The sequence below is a fragment of the Heterodontus francisci genome, chromosome 24 (assembly GCF_036365525.1).
Source record: "Heterodontus francisci isolate sHetFra1 chromosome 24, sHetFra1.hap1, whole genome shotgun sequence".
Lineage (NCBI taxonomy): Eukaryota > Metazoa > Chordata > Chondrichthyes > Heterodontiformes > Heterodontidae > Heterodontus > Heterodontus francisci.
This window is the reverse complement of record NC_090394.1, coordinates 22,024,480-22,043,435: the sequence shown is the minus strand read 5'-3', so window position 1 is coordinate 22,043,435 and position 18,956 is coordinate 22,024,480. Positions and strand designations below refer to the sequence as shown.

The 18,956-nt window shown below is 44.6% G+C and overlaps 1 protein-coding gene across 1 annotated transcript in view; it reads right to left on the bottom strand.

The window, feature by feature from the left end:
* LOC137383594 (uncharacterized) overlaps positions 1-18,956 on the bottom strand; it is a 64,894-nt gene that overhangs the window by 29,668 nt on the left and 16,270 nt on the right. The window contains exons 4-7 of the mRNA XM_068056751.1: positions 17,986-18,146; positions 13,703-13,828; positions 11,225-11,401; positions 8,700-8,824 (exon numbers count right to left, since the gene is read on the bottom strand). Of these exons, the coding sequence (XP_067912852.1) occupies positions 8,700-8,824; positions 11,225-11,401; positions 13,703-13,828; positions 17,986-18,146 (589 nt within the window). The remainder of the gene's footprint in view (positions 1-8,699; positions 8,825-11,224; positions 11,402-13,702; positions 13,829-17,985; positions 18,147-18,956) is intronic.

Genomic DNA, 18,956 nt, shown 5'->3' with positions numbered 1-18,956 from the left:
CACCTCTACCCTCACCCCTTCCCCTCCCTCCCAGAACCGCGACAGGGTTTCCCCTTGTCCTCACTTTCCACCCCATCAGCCTCCATATCCAAAGGATCATCCTCCGCCATTTCCGCCACCTCCAGCGTGATGCCAGTACCAAACGCATCTTCCCCTCCCTTCCCCTGTCAGCATTCCGAAGGGATCATTCCCTAAATGACACCCTCGTCCACTTCTCCATTACCCCCACCACCTCGTCCCCTTCCCATGGCACCTTCCCCTGCAATCGCATGAGGTGTAATACCTGCCCATTTACCTCCTCTCTCCTCACTATCCCAGGCCCCAAACACTCCTTTCAGGTGAAGCAGCAATTTACTTGTACTTCTTTCAATGTAGTATACTGTATTCGCTGCTCACAATGTGGTCTCCTCTACATTGGGGAGACCAAATGCAAATTGGGTGACCGCTTTGCGGAACACCTCTGCTCAGTCCGAAAGCATGACCCCGAGCTTCCGTTTGCTTGCCATTTCAACACTCCCCCCTGCTCTCATGCTCACATCTCTGTCCTGGGATTGCTGCAGTGTTCCAACGAACATCAATGCAAGCTCGAGGAACAGCATCTCATTTACCGATTAGGCCAGACTGAACATTGAGTTCAATAATTTCAGAGCATGACGGGCCCCCCATTTTACTTTTATTTTTAGTTATTTTTTCTTTTTTTATATATTTTTTTGTGTTTATTTTATTTTATTTTAGTTTGTTCAGTTTGCTTACCCACTGTTTTTTTCATGCTTGTACTTGCAGCTGTTCAATTTTAGTCCATTAACACCCTATCTGAACTAATGCTTTGTCTTTCAACACAACATTAACATATTGTTTGCCTTTGCTCCATGACCTGCTGGTCAGCTATTCTGTGACCTTGTCCTACTTACATCTTCTCCTTTGTTTTCTCTTGCCCCACCCCCGCTTTACTTGCTTAAAACCTTTCACATTTCTAATATTTGCCAGTTCTGAAGAGTCACTGATCTGAAACGTTAACTCTGCTTCTCTCTCCACAGATGCTGCCAGACCTGCTGAGTATTTCCAGCATTTCTTGTTTTTAATTACAAACCTAGTGATGTTGGTTGAGGAATAAATATTGGCCAGAACACAGTGGGAGAACTCCCTCGTTCTTTTTTTTGAAGAGAAACAGCACTGAAACAGGCCCTTTGGCCCACCGAGTCTGTGCCAACCAACAACCACCCATTTATACTAATCCTACATTAATCCCATATTCTCTACCACATGCCCACCATTCTCCTACCACCTACCTATACTAGGGACAATTTACAACAGCCAATTTACCTATCAACCTGCAAGTCTTTGGCAGTGGGAGGAAACCGGAGCGCCCGGCGAAATCCCACGCAGACACAGGGAGAACTTGCAAACTCCGCACAGGCAGTACCCAGGTTGCTGGAGCTGTGAGGCTGCAGTGCTAACCACTGCGCCACTGTGTATTCTTCTTCAGAATAGTACCATGGGATCTTTTACTTTCACCCGAGAGGGCTTCGGTTTAACATCTCAACTGAAAGGCAGCACCTTTAACAGTGCAACATTCCCTCAGTACTTCTATGGGAGCGTCAGCCTGGATTGTTTTAGAGATACAGCACTGAAACAGGCCCTTCGGCCCACCGAGTCTGTGCCGACCATCAACCACCCATTTATAGTAATCCTACACTAATTCCATATTCCTAACACATCCCCACCTGTCCCTATATTTCCCGACCACCTACCTATACTAGGGGCAATTGCTAATGGCCAATTTACCTATCAACCTGCAAGTCTTTGGCATGTGGGAGGAAACCGGAGCACCCGGAGGAAACCCACGCAGACACAGGGAGAACTTGCAAACTCCACACAGGCAGTACCCAGAATTGAACCCGGGTCGCTGGAGCTGTGAGGCTGCGGTGCTAACCACTGCACCACTGTGCCGCCCTGGAGTGCGACTTGAACCCACAACCTTCTGAGATGAGACTGCTATCTACTGAGCCATGGCAAGAGGGAAGCTGCATTGTGCTTCATAGATTCATAGGTCTGAATTCAGTGACCCTGTCACTGGTTCCGGCAGCGGAACCAGACGTGGGCACCATCTCTGCGTGTCCTGTGTGCGGCAGGCCCAAGGCAATCACATGGCAGGTGGCCAATTATAATAATAGAGGTGCAGGGCCCTTCCAATTGCGCAGTGGGGGTGGCCTTCGAGGTGCAGATTATGTCATCAGCTGACCCCTCAGCAGTCGTGGGCACCATATTTAAAGTGCTGCCAGTCTGGCTTGTATTGCTGCCTTTCAGTGAGGCAGTGAATTTGGAGTGCTGCTGGAGCCCTTAGAACTGTTGGACCCCACCACCACCACCACCCTCCCCCACCCCCCACCCACCGACAGCACTACTGTAGCTGCTGGTTGCTGTGACCACTGGACCCTCCCACAACAGTACTGTGGCTGCTGGTTCCTTTGACTGCAACACTTTGGATCCCGCTGACCCTGGACTTCTGACCATTAGAACAGAGCCTGACAGAACTGGGACCATGTCCGAGGCAAGTCACCCTGAGATTCTCCTCCAGGCTGCAAGGGAAAGGCGGGCGGTCCGCTTCCCCAGGGATAGCAAGAAGAGGTCCTCCCACCTGACTGAGCAAGCCTGGATGGAGATCGCAGGGGAGGTCAGCAAACATGGGGTCACCCCGAAACAGGGGTCCAGTGCAGGAAGAGAGTCAATGACCTCCTTCAGTCTGCCAAGGTGAGTGCTCTACACCTCTCATCTTGGGGCTTGCATATTGGTACGTGGCCAGCAATGCAGCATGGGGAGGGAGGCACCACAAAGACACAGGCAAAGGGGGTTAGGCATCACCACATCCTGGCAGATACATGGCTGCATCTTGGCCACAGGCCACCTTCTTTCACAGCTCACCTGTCCTGACAGCACATGGCTGAGCCGCCATGTAGGAAACCCCAGCAGGGGACGAGGAGCTGCCACTAGCAAAACTGTAATCTTACTCTTCCTGCGAAGTCTTGCTTTCTCGTTCTTTCCACTTGAAGGACAAGTGGGCCCACAACAGGAGGGAGACCTCGCGGACTGGCGGAGGAATTGTACATGTATGGCCTCTCTCGACAGCTGAGGAGGAAGCACATGAGTTAGCGGGCACAGAGGGCGGCCGCTCAATTGTGGGTGGAGAGACTGGAGTCTCGGTGCAAGAGAGTGAAGATTGTGTTTAATCGACATTTAGTTTAGTTTAGAGATACAGCACTGAAACAGGCCCTTCGGCCCACCGAGTCTGTGCCGACCATCAACCACCCATTTATACTAATCCTACACTAATCCCACATTCCTACCACATCCCCACCTGTCCCTATATTTCCCTACCACCTACCTATACTAGGGGTAATTTATAATGGCCAATTAACCTATCAACCTGCAAGTCTTTGGCATGTGGGAGGAAACCGGAGCACCCGGAGTAAACCCACGCAGACACAGGGAGAACTTGCAAACTCCACACAGGCAGTACCCGGAATTGAACCCGGGTCGCTGGAGCTGTGAGGCTGCGGTGCTAACCACTGCGCCACTGTGACATCCGATACACTTCTGCAGATGCACATGATGCATGGCTGGCACGCTGAGATCCTAACTCACACATGTTGGTGTTCTCTCATGCAGGTCGGCGTTCGCAGGAGACTCCAGTAGAAGGGGTACATAATTCAATCTCTAAGGAGGATCAGCATTCAAGACGATGCACCGTCACATGACTCTCCTGCACCTTCCACCAGTGCAGATACTTTCACCTCAGTGGGTTGCCACAGCTGTAGAATCAGGGTCACAAGCTGCTGAGCGCACTGCACACACGTCTGCAGCTGGCTAAGACTGAGACAGCCAAGACCACTGACTATCGGAGGACTGTGGGTGCCAGGCCCATGCTGAGCCCAAGGCTGATGATGACTTCATCTGATGTCGACAGCACAGGGCATGCTGGAGTTGCAGAGAGAAGTCAGGCAACATCTGGCAGAGATGCCGGAGGCCTTGCGCAGCCATGAGCGGACGATGGAGGAGTCCATCTGTGCCATGAGTGTTGCCATGTCTTCTCCAGCTCCTTGTCCTTCTCTGGTAAGCAGGGAGGTTAAAGTGAGTGTTAAAAGGGAAGAGGAGAGGCTGACCTCCACAGCTGAGGGATCCCCTCAGGACAGTGTGGACAGTGCTTCCTCAGCTCCACCAATGAACCCAGTTCCAGTGGCCATGACACCTGAGGAGACTCCTGCACCCTTGCAGGAAAGCCGCAGGCAGCTGGGACCCTCCAGGCCTCAGCCAGCGAGAGGCCAGCCACCGGAGTCATCACAGGCCAATGGGCAGCCTGATCAGCAGCCAGCCTCCAGCCCAGCTGCTGGCACAGGGGGCACACCTCATAGAATCCAAGTCCATCCTTGCATTGTGCACAGTTTTGTAGGCTGACAATGGCCTCCACTCCCCTCTCTTCCCCCATGCAGTACTGGTCATGGCTGCCTACCCATCGCGGTGCTGAGGACTCGCCTCGGTGCCGCAGCTTTCAACAGCCAGGGATCTGATGGCACTTGAGGGCCATCAACACTCCACCTAATTCCAAGCCCCCCATTGAATTGCAAATGCAATAAAACTATTCTACAATTTAAGTTAGGCTCCCATTGCATGGGGGGGCAAGGCTGCCTTGGTGCTTTCCCGCCACTGACTAAATCTGGAACTGACATCATGATGTCGGATTTCCGGGCAGGCATATCTGATGCTATTCTCTACCCACCAGCACCCACACCTCCATTCCCACTCCAAACGGCTGCACTAAATTCAAACCATATCGTTATTATGGCACAGAAGGAGGCCATTTGACCCATCGAATCCATGTCGGCTCTCTGTAGAGCAATCAATTCCGTTCTCCCGCTCTATCCCCATAGCCCAGCAAGGTCATTAACACTCACTGTGTGAACAAGCTCTTCCTCACATTCTCCCCTGCATCTCTAGCCCAAAACCTTAAATCTGTGTCCCCTAGTTCTTGAACCATCAGCTTTTCTTTGCCTACCTTATCTAAACCTGTCATAATCCTGTACACCTATCAAATCTCCCCTCAATCTCCTTTGCTCCAAAGAGAACAACCCCAGCTTCTCCAACCTAATCTTGTAGCTAAAATCCTGCATCCCGGGAACCATTCTGGTAAATCTCCTCTGCACCTTCTCAAGGACCCTCACATCCTTCCTAAAGTGTGGTGACCAGAACTGGACATAATACTCTAGTTGGGGCCTAACCAGAGCTTGATAAAGGTTCAGCATAACTTCCCTGCTTTTGTACTCAATGCCTCTATTTTTGAAGCCTAAGTTCCCATATGCTTTGCAAACCGCTCTCTCAATATGTCCTGCCACCGTCAAAGACCTTTGCACATGAGTGAGTGGGCTAATGCATGGCAGATGCAGCATAATGTGGATAAATGTGAGGTTATCCACTTTGGTAGCAAAAACAGGAAGGCAGATTATTATCTGAACGGCTATAAAATGAGAGAGGGGAATATGCAGCGAGACCTGGGTGTTCTCATACACCAGTCGCTGAAGGTAAGCATGCTGGTCCAACAGGCGGTAAAAAAGGCAAATGGTATGTTGGCCTTCATAGCAAGAGAATTCAAGTACAGGAGCAGGGATGTCTTGCTGCAATTATAGAGGGCCTTGGTGAGGCCACACCTGGAATATTGTGTGCAGTTTTGGTCTCCTTATCTGAGGAAGAATGTTCTTGCTATAGAGGGAGTGCAGCGAAGGTTTACTAGACTGATTCCTGGGATGGCAATGGTGGGACTGACATATGAGGAGAGATTGAGTTGGTTAGGATTATATTCGCTGGAGTTCAGAAGAGTGAGGGGGGATCTCATAGAAACCTATAAAATTCTAACAGGACTTGACAGGGTAGATGCAGGAAGGATGTTCCTGATGGTGGGGGAGTCCAGAACCAGGGGTCATAGTCTAAGGATACGGGGTAAACCTTTCAGGCCTGAGATGGGGAGAAATTTCTTCACCCAGTGAGTGGTGAGCCTGTGGAATTCACTACCACAGAAAGCAGTTGAGGCCAAAACATTGCATGTTTTCAAGAAGGAGTTAGATATAGCTCTTGGGTCTAAAGGGATCAAAGGGTATGGGGCAAAAGCGGGAACAGGTTACTGAGTTGGATGATCAGCCATGATCACAATGAATGGCGGTGCAGGCTCGAAGGACCGAATGGCATACTCTTGCTCCTATTTTCTATGTTTTTATTTTTCTATGAACACCCAGGTCCTTCTGTCCCTGGGCACGCTTTAGAACTGTGCCATTTAGTCAATATTGCCACTTCCTATCCCTTCTCCCAAAATGCATCACCTCACACTTCTCCATATTAAATTCCATCTGCCACTTGTCTGCACATTCTGCTAGCCTATCTATATCCTGTTGCAGCTGGTTAGTGTCATCCTCACTGTCTGTCACACCTCCAAGTTTAGTATCATTGGCAAATTTTGAGATTTTATTATTCCGATATCCCAGTCATTTATCTTTTCTTTCTTTCCTTTCTTTTGGGCCTCCTTATCTCGAGAGACAATGGATACGCGCCTGGAGGTGGTCAGTGGTTTGTGAAGCAGTGCCTGGAGTGGCTATAAAGGCCAATTCTGGAGTGACAGGCTCTTCCACAGGTGCTGCAGAGAAATTTGTTTGTTGGGGCTGTTGCACAGTTGGCTCTCCCCTTGCGCCTCTGTCTTTTTTCCTGCCAACTACTAAGTCTCTTCGACTCGCCACAATTTAGCCCTGTCTTTATGGCTGCCCGCCAGTCATTTATATATTAAAAAAAAACAGTGGTTCTAGCACTGAACTGTGGGGAACACCACTGTCTACTATCCTCCAATCTGAAAAACAACCATTTACCATGACTTGCTGTTTTCTGTCCTTAAATCATTTTTTTAAATCCAAGCTGACACTGACCCTCCTATTCCATGAACATCAATTTTGTTAACCAGCCTTTTATGTGGTATTTTGTCAAACACTTTCTTAAAATCTACATAGACAACATCCATTACATTCCCTTCATCAACTTTCTCTATTACTTCATTAAAAATTCAATTAAATTAGTCAAGCATGATCTGCCTTTTACAAATCCATGTTGGCTCTCCTTATTTAACTCAAACCTCTCCATTTGTCTTCAAAGACAATTTTACTACATTTCATTCTTTAGTTGTTTGGTAGTACAGAACTTGAGTATTGCTGAAATAGAGACATGTTGTCAAAGCTTTTCGTCTTACACTCATCAGGACAATCCGCAAGAATACCAATGTAAGGGAAAACAACAATTTGATACTGTATGAGAAGAGAGTACTGATTGGTTGGCAAGTGAACTCTAATTGGTAGAGGCGTTGCCATGGAGAATGCACCAGTTTACGGTGACTGACAATTAGCTTTGTTTGAAATTTAAACCAGGCAGCTGGACTCTGATTGGTTAAGGCATTGTCCTGAGGAATGAGCCAGCGAATGGCTGTCACTTGTTTAGTTGAAACAGGGAAAATTACTACTGAGAGAAACAGGAAGCGTGTTCTGGCTGCTGCATTTGACTACAGGCTCAAAAGAGATGGTTTTAAATTTCTCTCCATCTGGCAGAAATGGGCCAGAAGCAGAGTTAAATTCAAGTTAGTCGACTTACCACCCTATTCCTGCTCTGCCGCCATTTTAACTTAGGCCTTCCACTGGGTGGCTCAGGCACCCACATGGATCAGGTAGGAGACTTATTAGTCTATACAAGATGGGGTCCTATGACTAAGATAGGACCCCAATGCAATTTTAAGGGCTTACTGGGTGGACTAATGGATACTCCGCTCGGTATAACCTAGTAGTCAAGAAGGTAGAGGCCCCAAATATGAAAGATTGAAATGTGAGGCAAAAAGGAGTGGGAGTCTTTCGCTGGGGTTCATAAAAATAATATAGGCCTTTGCTGCCCTGGAGACCCCACTCTGCATTCACCTCCCTTCCTCCCAGGCTTACCTTCCCGTTAGCTGGGTCAGCCTCCAGGCCATCTGATATTAGACTGGCTCCGAGCAATCGAGCTGCAGTGTGACGCCCTCTCGGAGCTTGTAAGTCGCGGCAGTATTGTTACTGAGGACCCACCCTCAAAACAACTGGGCCTCCTGACGGAGGGATTTGTCAGTGAACCCACAAACACTGCTGGCCAGCCTCTTGACAGTTCAATTCACCCCCTAAAGCTTTTGTTACACTGGGAGTTTGCTGGTGGTCAGCACAGAGTTGTCACAGCACAGTTTTTCAACAAAATACTTCTGGCTGTTCCAGCAATCAAGCCCACTTTGTCTGAAAAATCCCGAAAATAAAATAATGCCCAATATCCCTAGGAGCTTCTCAGGAGCATTATCAGACAAACTTTGAAACTGAGCCACATAAGGAGATATTATAACAGGTAACTAAAAGCTTGGTAAAGAAGCAGATTTTAAGAAGCATCTTAATGGACAAGAGAGAGCTCAGGAGGTGGAGGGGTTTGGGGAGGGAATTCCAGAGCTTAGGGCCTAGGCAGCTGAAGGCACAGCACCAATGCCAAAGTGATCAAAATTGGTAATGATCAGATTTCATTTTTGTAGTTTTGAAAATGAATGCTTAATCCCAAATCTCACTCACTCACCCCAACTCCGACAGAGTTCACGACTCTCCATTTCCTTGTCTTACCTGGATAGCTCCTGTTACGTAGAACATTAATAAAATTCCACACCCTCTCCACACTCCCTGCCATGTTTTTACTTATGGAGAATTCTGCAAAGTTCTTGTAGCCAAGGATCCTGGCAAACTCATGCCTATAAGCCAAACAGAAATAACGTTGTATTCAAAGTAAAAGGTCTTTCCACTTAATGGGGTACATTCGCACCTCTGGCACTCAATCGGCAGCCAATGGGAGGGGCAATCGGGGCCATGAAAAGTGTGAGATGCCCAAATCGTTTTGTTGGTCAGGCCTCATTCTGTGAATGGCAGGTGAACTATGTGGCATGATGGGGCAGCTTGCTAACGGGCAGGGCCGCCAACCCTCCAGGATTGTCCTGGAGTTAAAGATTTATCTCCCAGACACTGCTGCAACAAACCCAGTAAAACATATCGCAAGGGATTGTTTTTGAAAAAATGCTGTTTTCTTTTCATTTTCTTTGAAAACTTTTGTTTATTAGGTGTAAAAATATTGGAGATCCAGGATAAAAGACTGTTCGATTGACAGGAATCATTCAACCGGGTGCCAAAAGAGTTTCTATTTGCTTTTTAATTGCTGTGGAAAGGCTGTGCGTCGCAAGGATGGGCATGTCAGACGACCAATGGCGAGAGAGCAGAGGAGGGCGGTGTGGGTGTTAGGTCACGTGATTTAAAAATTAAAAGTAAAGGAAGGATATTAAATTGTAAAGAGAAAATTCACTCATTTTCACCCTTTACCACACATGATGGGCCATCGACGTAACAGCAATATTAGTGGCACTCGCCATTATTTGTGGGTAAATGGTACAAGCAAGGAACAGATGCATAGTTAAGTGCGAATATCCAAATGTTGCTGTCTCATTGCACTGCTCCACCATTGGCTTCATGAAATCAGTATCTTACCCTTCGCTTCCCTGTTTTTTTAAGGAACTTGCTGTATTTGCCCATTAATTGCCCATTAAACTTTCCGCAGAAAGATGTCATTACAAGCATAAGTACCATATTAACGGCATGATAAGTGTTAACGACTCCCAATCAACTCCTCTAGCATTGAAAATTAACTATTACAAGTGTGGAGTCTCATTCCTTCTGCTTTTGAATTTTTCAGGGAGATTTAAAAAATGTCAGATTTTAAATTAAAATATTTTCTTACTTTCACTTTCTGCCTTTTAATCCAATCTTTCTTTCCCTCTCTTTAGTTCATTCTTTACCTGTTCTGACATTGAATTCACCTCCTCTAATTCACCCTCCTTCTCAATCCTTCCTGTGTTTATTTCCTAATCTATAAACCCCAGGAGAAACCTTGTTGGTTAAGAAGATACTCTATTGCTTACCCTGTTCACTCAGGTCCCAGAGGCCCAGTTTCCCTTGCTGTGCCATTATTAGCTTGCACTTTCAATAACTTTGTAGACAAAATTTTTCTGAGTTGACGGATGCAGCGGCAGGTCTAAGTAATGGCAGATGTCATTAGATGTTCCACTGCAGAATATTTTGTCCCAATAGAATTACAATTTTAACCTTGCATTGGACTTGATTCAGGAACGTCACTGCAGCCCTTCGAGAGGTAACATAGGAACATACGAATTAGGAGCAGGAGAAGGCCACTCGGCCCCTCGAGCCTGATCCGCTATTCAATAAGTTCATGGCTGAACTGATTTCTCCACATTACCACCTACCCCTGATAACCTTTCACCCCTTTGCTTATCAAGAATCTATCTACCTCTGCCTTAAACATATTCAAAGACTCTGCTTCCACCGTCTTTTGAGGAAGAGAGTTCCAAAGACTCACGACCCGCTGAGAGAAAAAAATTCTCCTCATTTTTGTCTTAAATGGGCGACCCCTTATTTTTAAACAGTGACCCCTGGTTCTAGATTCTCCCACAAGGGGAAACATCCTTTCCACATCCACCCTGTCAAGACCCCTCAGGATGTTTCAATCAGGTCGTCTCTTACTCTTCTAAATTCCAGTGGAAACATGTCTAGCCTGTCCAATCTTTTCTCATAATATAACCCACCCATTCCAGGTATCAGTCTAGTAGACCTTCTTTGAACTGCTTCCAACGCATTTACATCCTTCCTTAAATAAGGAGACCAGTGCTGTACACAGTACTCCAGATGTGGTCTCACCAATGCCCTGTATAGCTGAAGCATAACCTCCCTACTTTTGTATTTAATTCTCCTCACGATAAGCCATCGTAATGTAACAAGCCATCAATAATAAAGCTACAGATTTTACAAACTGTTCGGTCTCATTTTTTTAGAAACGTCTTTCTGATTTCACTAAAGATAGCTCATGGAGGAAATGTTTGGGGTAAGTTTGACTTTGTGCATTAGGGTGAAATGAGGGATAGTGAGAGTTTGGATCTGATTGTAACACTTGCTTTACAGGACTTAGAAGTTCTGCATGCTACTATAGGAAAGTGGGAAATGTTCTATTCTTTGGATAAGCTCTGAAAAACTCATCTTATAATTGTGTAGTAAACAAATCTTTTAAGTGTAAACAGAATATTACAAATTACCTTAACTGTCTAATTTCATCGATCAATGCACCATTGTCGTACGACCCGCCTCTGGCTCTAGAAACAAAGGCTTTGTACAGCTGTTCTTTTAACTGTCTGTTTGTACTGTACAGCATCATTGGTTTAAAACTGGGGCTATCTAACTTCACCTTCCAGGGACCATTCTCTGGATCTGGTCTACCACAGATAAAATGGAAAGATTTTTAATTGACAACCGCGTAAAGCTTATAACTTTGTAAAATTCATAAGGTCAGAAACAAGTAAATATAACAACTTCCACAATCTAGCAGTAATAATGAACTAATGCCCATTTTACAATTTGTTTTAAGTTACATTCAAACAGGCGATGCAATTGAATACCTAATACTAAAGGTTCAGCAGTGTTTGTGGAGTTTTTTAATTTAAAAAAAGTCAAATGGCTTCCATTTTAGCATCTCTAAACTCTTAATTAACATCTTACAGACATAACTTTAATGCTATGATCGATTTAGTTTACAACAACAACTTGCATTTATGTAGCACCTTTGACATGGTAAAACAACCCAAGGTGCTTCACAGGAGCATTATCAAACAAAACCTTACACTAAGCCTGATAAGGAGATAATCTTGTTTGTTATTTTGAGGGCGTCACTGGCTGGGCCAGCATTTATTGCTCATCCCTAATTGCCCTTGAACTAAGTGGCTTGCTAGGCCATTTCAAAGGGCATTTAAGAGTCAACCACATTGTTGTGGGTCTGGAGTCACATGTAGGCCAGACCAGGTAAGGACAGCAGATTTCCTTTCCTAAAGGACATTAGTGAACCAGATGGGTTTTTACAACAATCGGCAATGGTTTCATAGTCACGATTAGACTAGCTATTCCAGATTTATTAATTGAATTCAAATTTCACCATCTGCTGTGGTGGGATTCAAACCCATGCCCCCAGAGCATTAGCATGGGCTCTGGATTACTAGTCCAGCGACATTACCACTACACCTCTGCCTCCCCTTAATAACAGGATAGGTTGGTCAAAGATGTCGGTTTCAGGATGTGACTTCAAGGAGGAGAGACAAAGAGGCACAGAGGTTTAGGAAGGGAATTCCAGAGCTTAGGACCCAGGCAGCTGAAGGTTGAAGTTTATGCTGTTATGTTGCCCACAAGACAGGAAACAATTTTGCAAATGTAAGATAGTCCTGTTAGTTTGCTGAAAAGGAGTCAACAACTAACCAGCTTTACCCCTTGGTTTAAAAGCAAAAAAGCTCCATTGCTTAATAATTTAAAAAAGAGAAAAATACTGCAGATGCTGTAAATCTGAAATAAGCACAGAAAAAGCTGAAAGTACTCAGCAGATCTGGCAGCATCGATCAGCATCTATAACAGAGTTAATGTTTCAGGTCGATGACCTTTCATCAGAACTCAGAAGTTCTGTTGTTTGTTGGGATTAAATGTCTGGTATGAATTTCAGAACTGTTAGTGCCAGTGCAGCACTGAATAAAAATACTCAACGGCAATAGGAAATCCCAACAGCTGTTTGGTGGCAAAAGCAAATGATTGGGAGGAGGAACCAGAAACCAACATACCAATAAAGATAACCTTATCTTGGTCACTTCCTCACCTACTGATACTGGCTCTCATGGCAATTCAGTACTATGGCGGAACTTACCCTCCAGTGTCTTGCCCTGATACCTGTCCTTCATGTGAGTATGATAGGCTATTTGACTGTAGGAGCATCACAAATGAGATCAATTTGGTCTTTAACTAGTGCTTGTGTGTCCGCACTTTCCAGCAAGAGTCTGCGGTTAATGATGAGCTCATAAGTGCTTTTCTTCAATGGCAGGCTAATATGAGACAGGATAAGCACACCAGCCCTGATGTTGGTCATTTGTTTCTACTTTAAAGGTAACAAATGTGCTCCTTTATTAGATAAACAGTGCATTTACAATACTTACTGAAAATGAAATAACTTTTATTTGTTTCTGATTTCAGCAAATCTAAGTTTTCTTACAGCTCTGTGAACTAGTTCAATAATTATGGATTTAAATGAACATTATGTAGCAAAAAATAATACGCAGGAAAACAGAATTGGAACTTCAAATTTCTCAATGGTTTCTGATTCCCACTCAGCATATTGGTATGTTGCTTCATTGACCGGCTCACTGCCCCCACAGTGGCACAAAAAATGACCATCTGAACGGAGCTGGGAATGTGGCTTGGTATAATGTGCGGAGATTTGGATTGGTGTTTTACGCCAGGAAGTTTGAAAGCAGAGTCACATTATTTCACAACTGATTCCTGTGATAGTGGCACTGCCACTGCTATCTGTCGATGTGGAAATGTTAGCTGCTGCTGTTCTAAACCACTTTCCAGGAATCAGTTTCTTTGTTACTTTTCCCATTGTTTGAAGGGATGGGAATAGGGATCTGTTTATTTAAGATTCAGTACTGGTTGTTTGCTGCATCTAAACCAGGCTGTATGTTTGGTATGATTTTATGACGTACCTTTGCTCTGTATCAGCCACTGCATTACTGGCCAGGAGTCTGCGAGTTGTTTCAGGAAGATCTTCAATGTCAGCCTTGTCTGTCAGCAGCAGTGAGTAAGCATTCGTAGAATCTATCACATTGTTACTGATAATAAGGAAAGGGGGGAAAAAAACATGGGCTGAATCCTTGCTAAGATCACGATCCCTTCTCAATTCATTTTAAATGTATTATATTAGGAACATAGCAATTGGAGGAGGACATTTAGCCCCTCGAGTCTGTTCTGCCATTCAATGTGATCATGGCGGATCTGCAACCTAACTCCATATTCACTGTTTGCCTCATATCCCTTAATACCTTTGGTTAACAAGTTTCTATCAATCTCAGATTTAAAGTTACCAATTACCATTTGCAGAAGAGAGTTCTAAACTTCTACCAACCTTTGCGTGTGGTAGTGTTTCCTAACTTCACTTCAGAAAGGCCTGGTTCTAATTTTGAGGCTGTCCCCTTAGTCCTAGAATCCCCAACCAGCAGAAATAGTTTTGTTCAATCTAAACTATCTGGTCCCTTTAAATATCTTGAAAACTTCGATCAAATCATCCCTTAATCTTCTAAACTCCAGGGAATATAAAAGAAAAATACTGCAGATGCTGGAAATCTGAAATCAAAACAGAAAATACTGGAAAAACTCGGCAGGTCTGGCAGACATCTGTAGGGATAGAAACAAAGTTAACGTTTCAGGTTTGTGACCTTGTATCCGAACCAAGGAATATAAGGCTAGGTTTTGTAATTTCTCCTTGTAATTTAATCCTTGGAGTTTTTTTATTCTTTCCGTGGGATGTGAGCGTTGCTGGCAAGGCCAGCATTTGATGCCTTTGAGAAGGTGGTACCTTGACCTCCAAGTCTCTTGGGGCCTCTATTATTTCAAGCTTTTTACCATTTAGAAAGTATTTTGTTCTGTGCTTTTTAGGTCCAAAGTGGATGACCCCACATTTGCCTACACTGAAATCTATTTGCCACATTTTGCCCATTCTCTTTGCCGCCTATCTTTGTGTCATCAGCAAACTTCAATATGTGACTTTCTATCCCATCATCTGAGTCATTAATAAATATGGTGAACAGTTCAGGCCCCAACACAGATCCTTGTAGGACACCACTAGTCACATCCTTCCAATTAGAGTACCTGCCTATTATCCCTACTCTGTCTCGTACCATTCAGCCAATTTCCTAATCAGGTCAATAATTTGCCTTCAATTCTATAAGCTTTAACTTTAGCTAACAGTCTCTTATGAGGAACTTTATCAAATGCTTTCTGGAAGGCCATATAAATTACATCCTTTGACATTCCCTTGTCTATTACTTTAGTGACCTCTTCAAAAAAATCAATCAGGTTTGAGCTATGCTTTACAAATCCATGCTAGCTCTCACTGATCAGTTGAAAATGTTCAAGGTGTTCAGTCACTCTATCCTTAATTTTTGTTTTATTCTTTCATGGGATGTGGGCAAAACTGGCCCATCCCAATTTACCCTAGACAACTGATAGGCCATTTCAGAGGGCAGTTAAGAGTCAACCACATTGTTGTGGGTCTAGAGTCACATGTAGGCCAGACCAGGTAAGGACAGCAGATTTCCTTCCCTAAAGGACATTAGTGAACCAGTTGGGTTTTTATAACAACCAATGATAGTTTCATAGCAACATTACTGATACTAGCTTTCAACTCCAGATTTTTAAAACAAATTAATTGAATTTAAATTCCACCAACGTCCATGGTGGGATTTGCACCCATGTCCCCAGGGCATTAATATAGGCCTCTGGTTTACTAATCCAGTGACATTGCCACTACCCCACTATCTCCCAGTTGGGCGCTAATAATTTTCCAACAACAGATGTTAGGCTAACTGGCATATAATTCTCAGGTTTCCCCCTTTCACCTTTGTCAAATAGCAGAGCGACATGCCCAATTTTCCATTCTAAAGGAATGGTTTCCGAATCAAGGAACTGTGAAAGATTATATATAACTGCAATGTTCTCACCTACTTCCTTTGAAACCCTCGGATGGAAAGCATCTACTCCTGGGACCTGTCACTCTTCAGTGCCATTATTTTCTACATTATTGTTATTTTTGCTTATGTTAATTTTGCTGAGTTCTTGTCCCTGCTTCAATATTAGTTTGCCATAGAAACCACCTAGATTCCTCTCATCACTATATCAGTGACATCAGGACTATATCTTGGAAGCTTTCTTCTGTTTGCAATTTCTAGCAAAGCAGAATGCACTTGAACAGAGGAAATCTGAGACACTATTAGATTCAAATTGTGATGAGCAATATTTCTAACGATCAAGAGCATACAAAATTCCTATGCCCACTCGTTTACTAAGGTTGCTAACTTATTTGTTGTAAACAGGTCATCGCTTTATTTAAATAGCAGAGAAATTTCACACAACTGTGTTATGCACTTAACTGGAATAGCACATTTGCTGGAATGGCACACATCTACCAACCTCAGTAATTGCAAAAATCCCACGGTTGTAACCTGGGAGCAGAGCTGTCGATGCATGCAGCAGAATGCAAGAGTACAAATGGAGTCTACCAGAGTCAATCACCAGGATTGTCCCGAAACCACCAAAACATGTTCACACTCATTGCATAACCTGTTTCCACCTTAAGTCAGACCAAAGTTATGCACAGTAGTTGAACAACTGGAATTAAAAAGAGCATAACTGGTTGGTCATCTTTGCCATTGTTATCTAGGCTAATGCCTATAGGTAGGTCGGTGACACCAAAGTATTTTTCTGACTGTAGGGAGAGAAGTGGGAGCACTTCAACTACCACCCACAAGGTATGGCAGCAATGTCAAAGCGGCAGATCAAAAACATCCACTTTCTAGTGCACAATACAAGCAGTCCCTGCACCATTTTCTTTAGATTGCAAGAACAGAAACTGAATTGGAGTAGCCATATAAATACCATGGCTACAAGAGCAGGTCAGAGGCTGGGAATTCTGAGGCGAGTAACTCACCACTTGACTCTCCAAAGCCTGTCCACCATCTACAAGGCACAAGTCCAGAGTATGATAGACTACTCTGCACTTGCCTGGATGGGTGCAGCTCCAACAACACTCAAGAAGCTCCACACCATCCAGGACAAAGCAGCCCACTTGATTGGTACCCCATCCACAAACATTCACTCCCTCCACCACCGACACACAGTGGCAGCAGTGTGTATCATATACAAGATGCACTGCAGCAACGCACCAAGGCTCCTTAGACAGCACCTTCCAAACCCGCGACCTCTACCAACTAGAAGGACAAGGGCAGCAAATGCATGGGAACACCACCGCCTGTAAGTTCCCCTCCAAGTCACACACCATCCTGACTTGGAACTATATCACCGTTCCTTCACTGTCGCTGGGTCAAAATCCTGGAACTCACTCCCTAACAGCTCTGTTGGTGTACCTACCCCACAGGGACTGCAGTGGTTCAAGAAGGCAGCTCACCACCACCTCCTCAAGGGCAATTAGGGACGGGCAATAAATGCTGGCCTAGCCAGTGACACCCACATCCCATGAACCAATAAAAAAAAGTTTGTGACTGATGTTAGAGGTGCTAGCACCAGCAAACTTTGATTTAATGGGGTCACTAGTTAGACTGAGAAATTCAATTCATGCCATTTCCTGTCCACAGCACTGAGCCCCCAGAGTGACTGACATGCAAACAGATGTTTACAGCAAATGTGCTCTGCTCTCATTATGAGTGAAGCCTTGCACAAGCAAGGAGGCAGAGAGGAAGGGACCGATAATGGGGGCAAACTTCCTCTGGCTGTGGGTGTGACATTGCCAACATGGCAGGAAGATTTCATTTAAACATTATTTCCCGCAAAATCATAAATGTATTTTCATAGAATGCAATGCGTTAGAAATAGTGAACATAGAAAATCCTCCTGCTATAAATACAATGTTGCCCCGGCAACTGCACTCAGCTGTCAGCATTAGAAAGCGCCACAGAATCTGTGATCACTTTGGTGTACTCCTTAATAAAAATAAAAGAAAATGAATCGACAGTGGAAGGAAAGAACCTCAGAATGATAAAACAATCGTATAAAAATCATTTATCAGAAGTAGTTTATATTTTCTGACTCCTCTATTCCCAAACACACCTATATAGCCCAATGTGAATCAACACCTTAAATACAAAATTGTGGAAAATAATAGTAGTTGGAGGCTAACAATCCAAAAGGCATGGATTGGACTGAAGCCGACAGTACACAGCCCTTTTGCTGAATGGTTAGTTGCTTCTCTCCACACCTGAATTTCTCAGAGTGGTTTGCTAGCTGCAGCTGGATGTCATTGAAGCGTTTTTTAGTTTCTCCCTCAAGTTCAACGCCACCATTCTTGGCTATACGTAGAGCAGAATTAATGATACGAAGCTGCATACCATTAAGCTTCTGGTTTCCTGACATCAGGGCCTGCCAAAAAAAAGTGCACAGTGGGAAATATATATGTGGTAGTAGTTTATCAATTTGCACAAAAGTTTCTCACTGTCCTTACGTAAGGCTTCTTTTCCCCAGCCCGGCCTATTGTAGATAAAAAGCCAGCCATTTTAAGCTCCAGTGTTCTCCACAATCATCACCAATTGTATTGTGTGGTCTGCCTACATATGGCAACATTAGCTTTGTCCTCCATTGAAATTATAAAATATATTTCAATTGTCGCTTGCGGATTCTGCTGACGCCAAACAATTCTCTCTCTCTCACCCTCTACTGATAGCACTGACTCATACTAGGTGAAAGTTGCATGAGCGCCTATGGCCCTCTAGCATCTCACCCAAGGCCATGCTTCACATTTGTGACTAGACAGTGGGTTTTGGCAGGTTATTCAACTATGTGAGCTACAACAGCTGAGCCCTGACCCAACATCTACGTATGTGCACGGGGTTGCCAGACACCTATCAGGAACAGAACCCCTGGTTTATTGTCCCCTTTCCCTAGCCCAGGCACACTGAAATCAATTATAGTATCTCTATTGCTACCTCCGCTGGGTTTAGCTGACTGAAAATGGACTGGGGGCTAGTCTGGAACTTTTCTTGTCCACATGGCTCAGACACTGGGGAGTGCACTCAGCAACTAAGCCATTAGGGGGAGCTCTGGATATGAGTAATGGGCAATCTTTCAACTATTTGCAATTCCAGAAACGAGTGATCGGAATATAGTGCTTTCTCAATCTCACTAACCAAGTCGGCTGTTGTACATGCTATCATAACACCAAGTGAATATTGA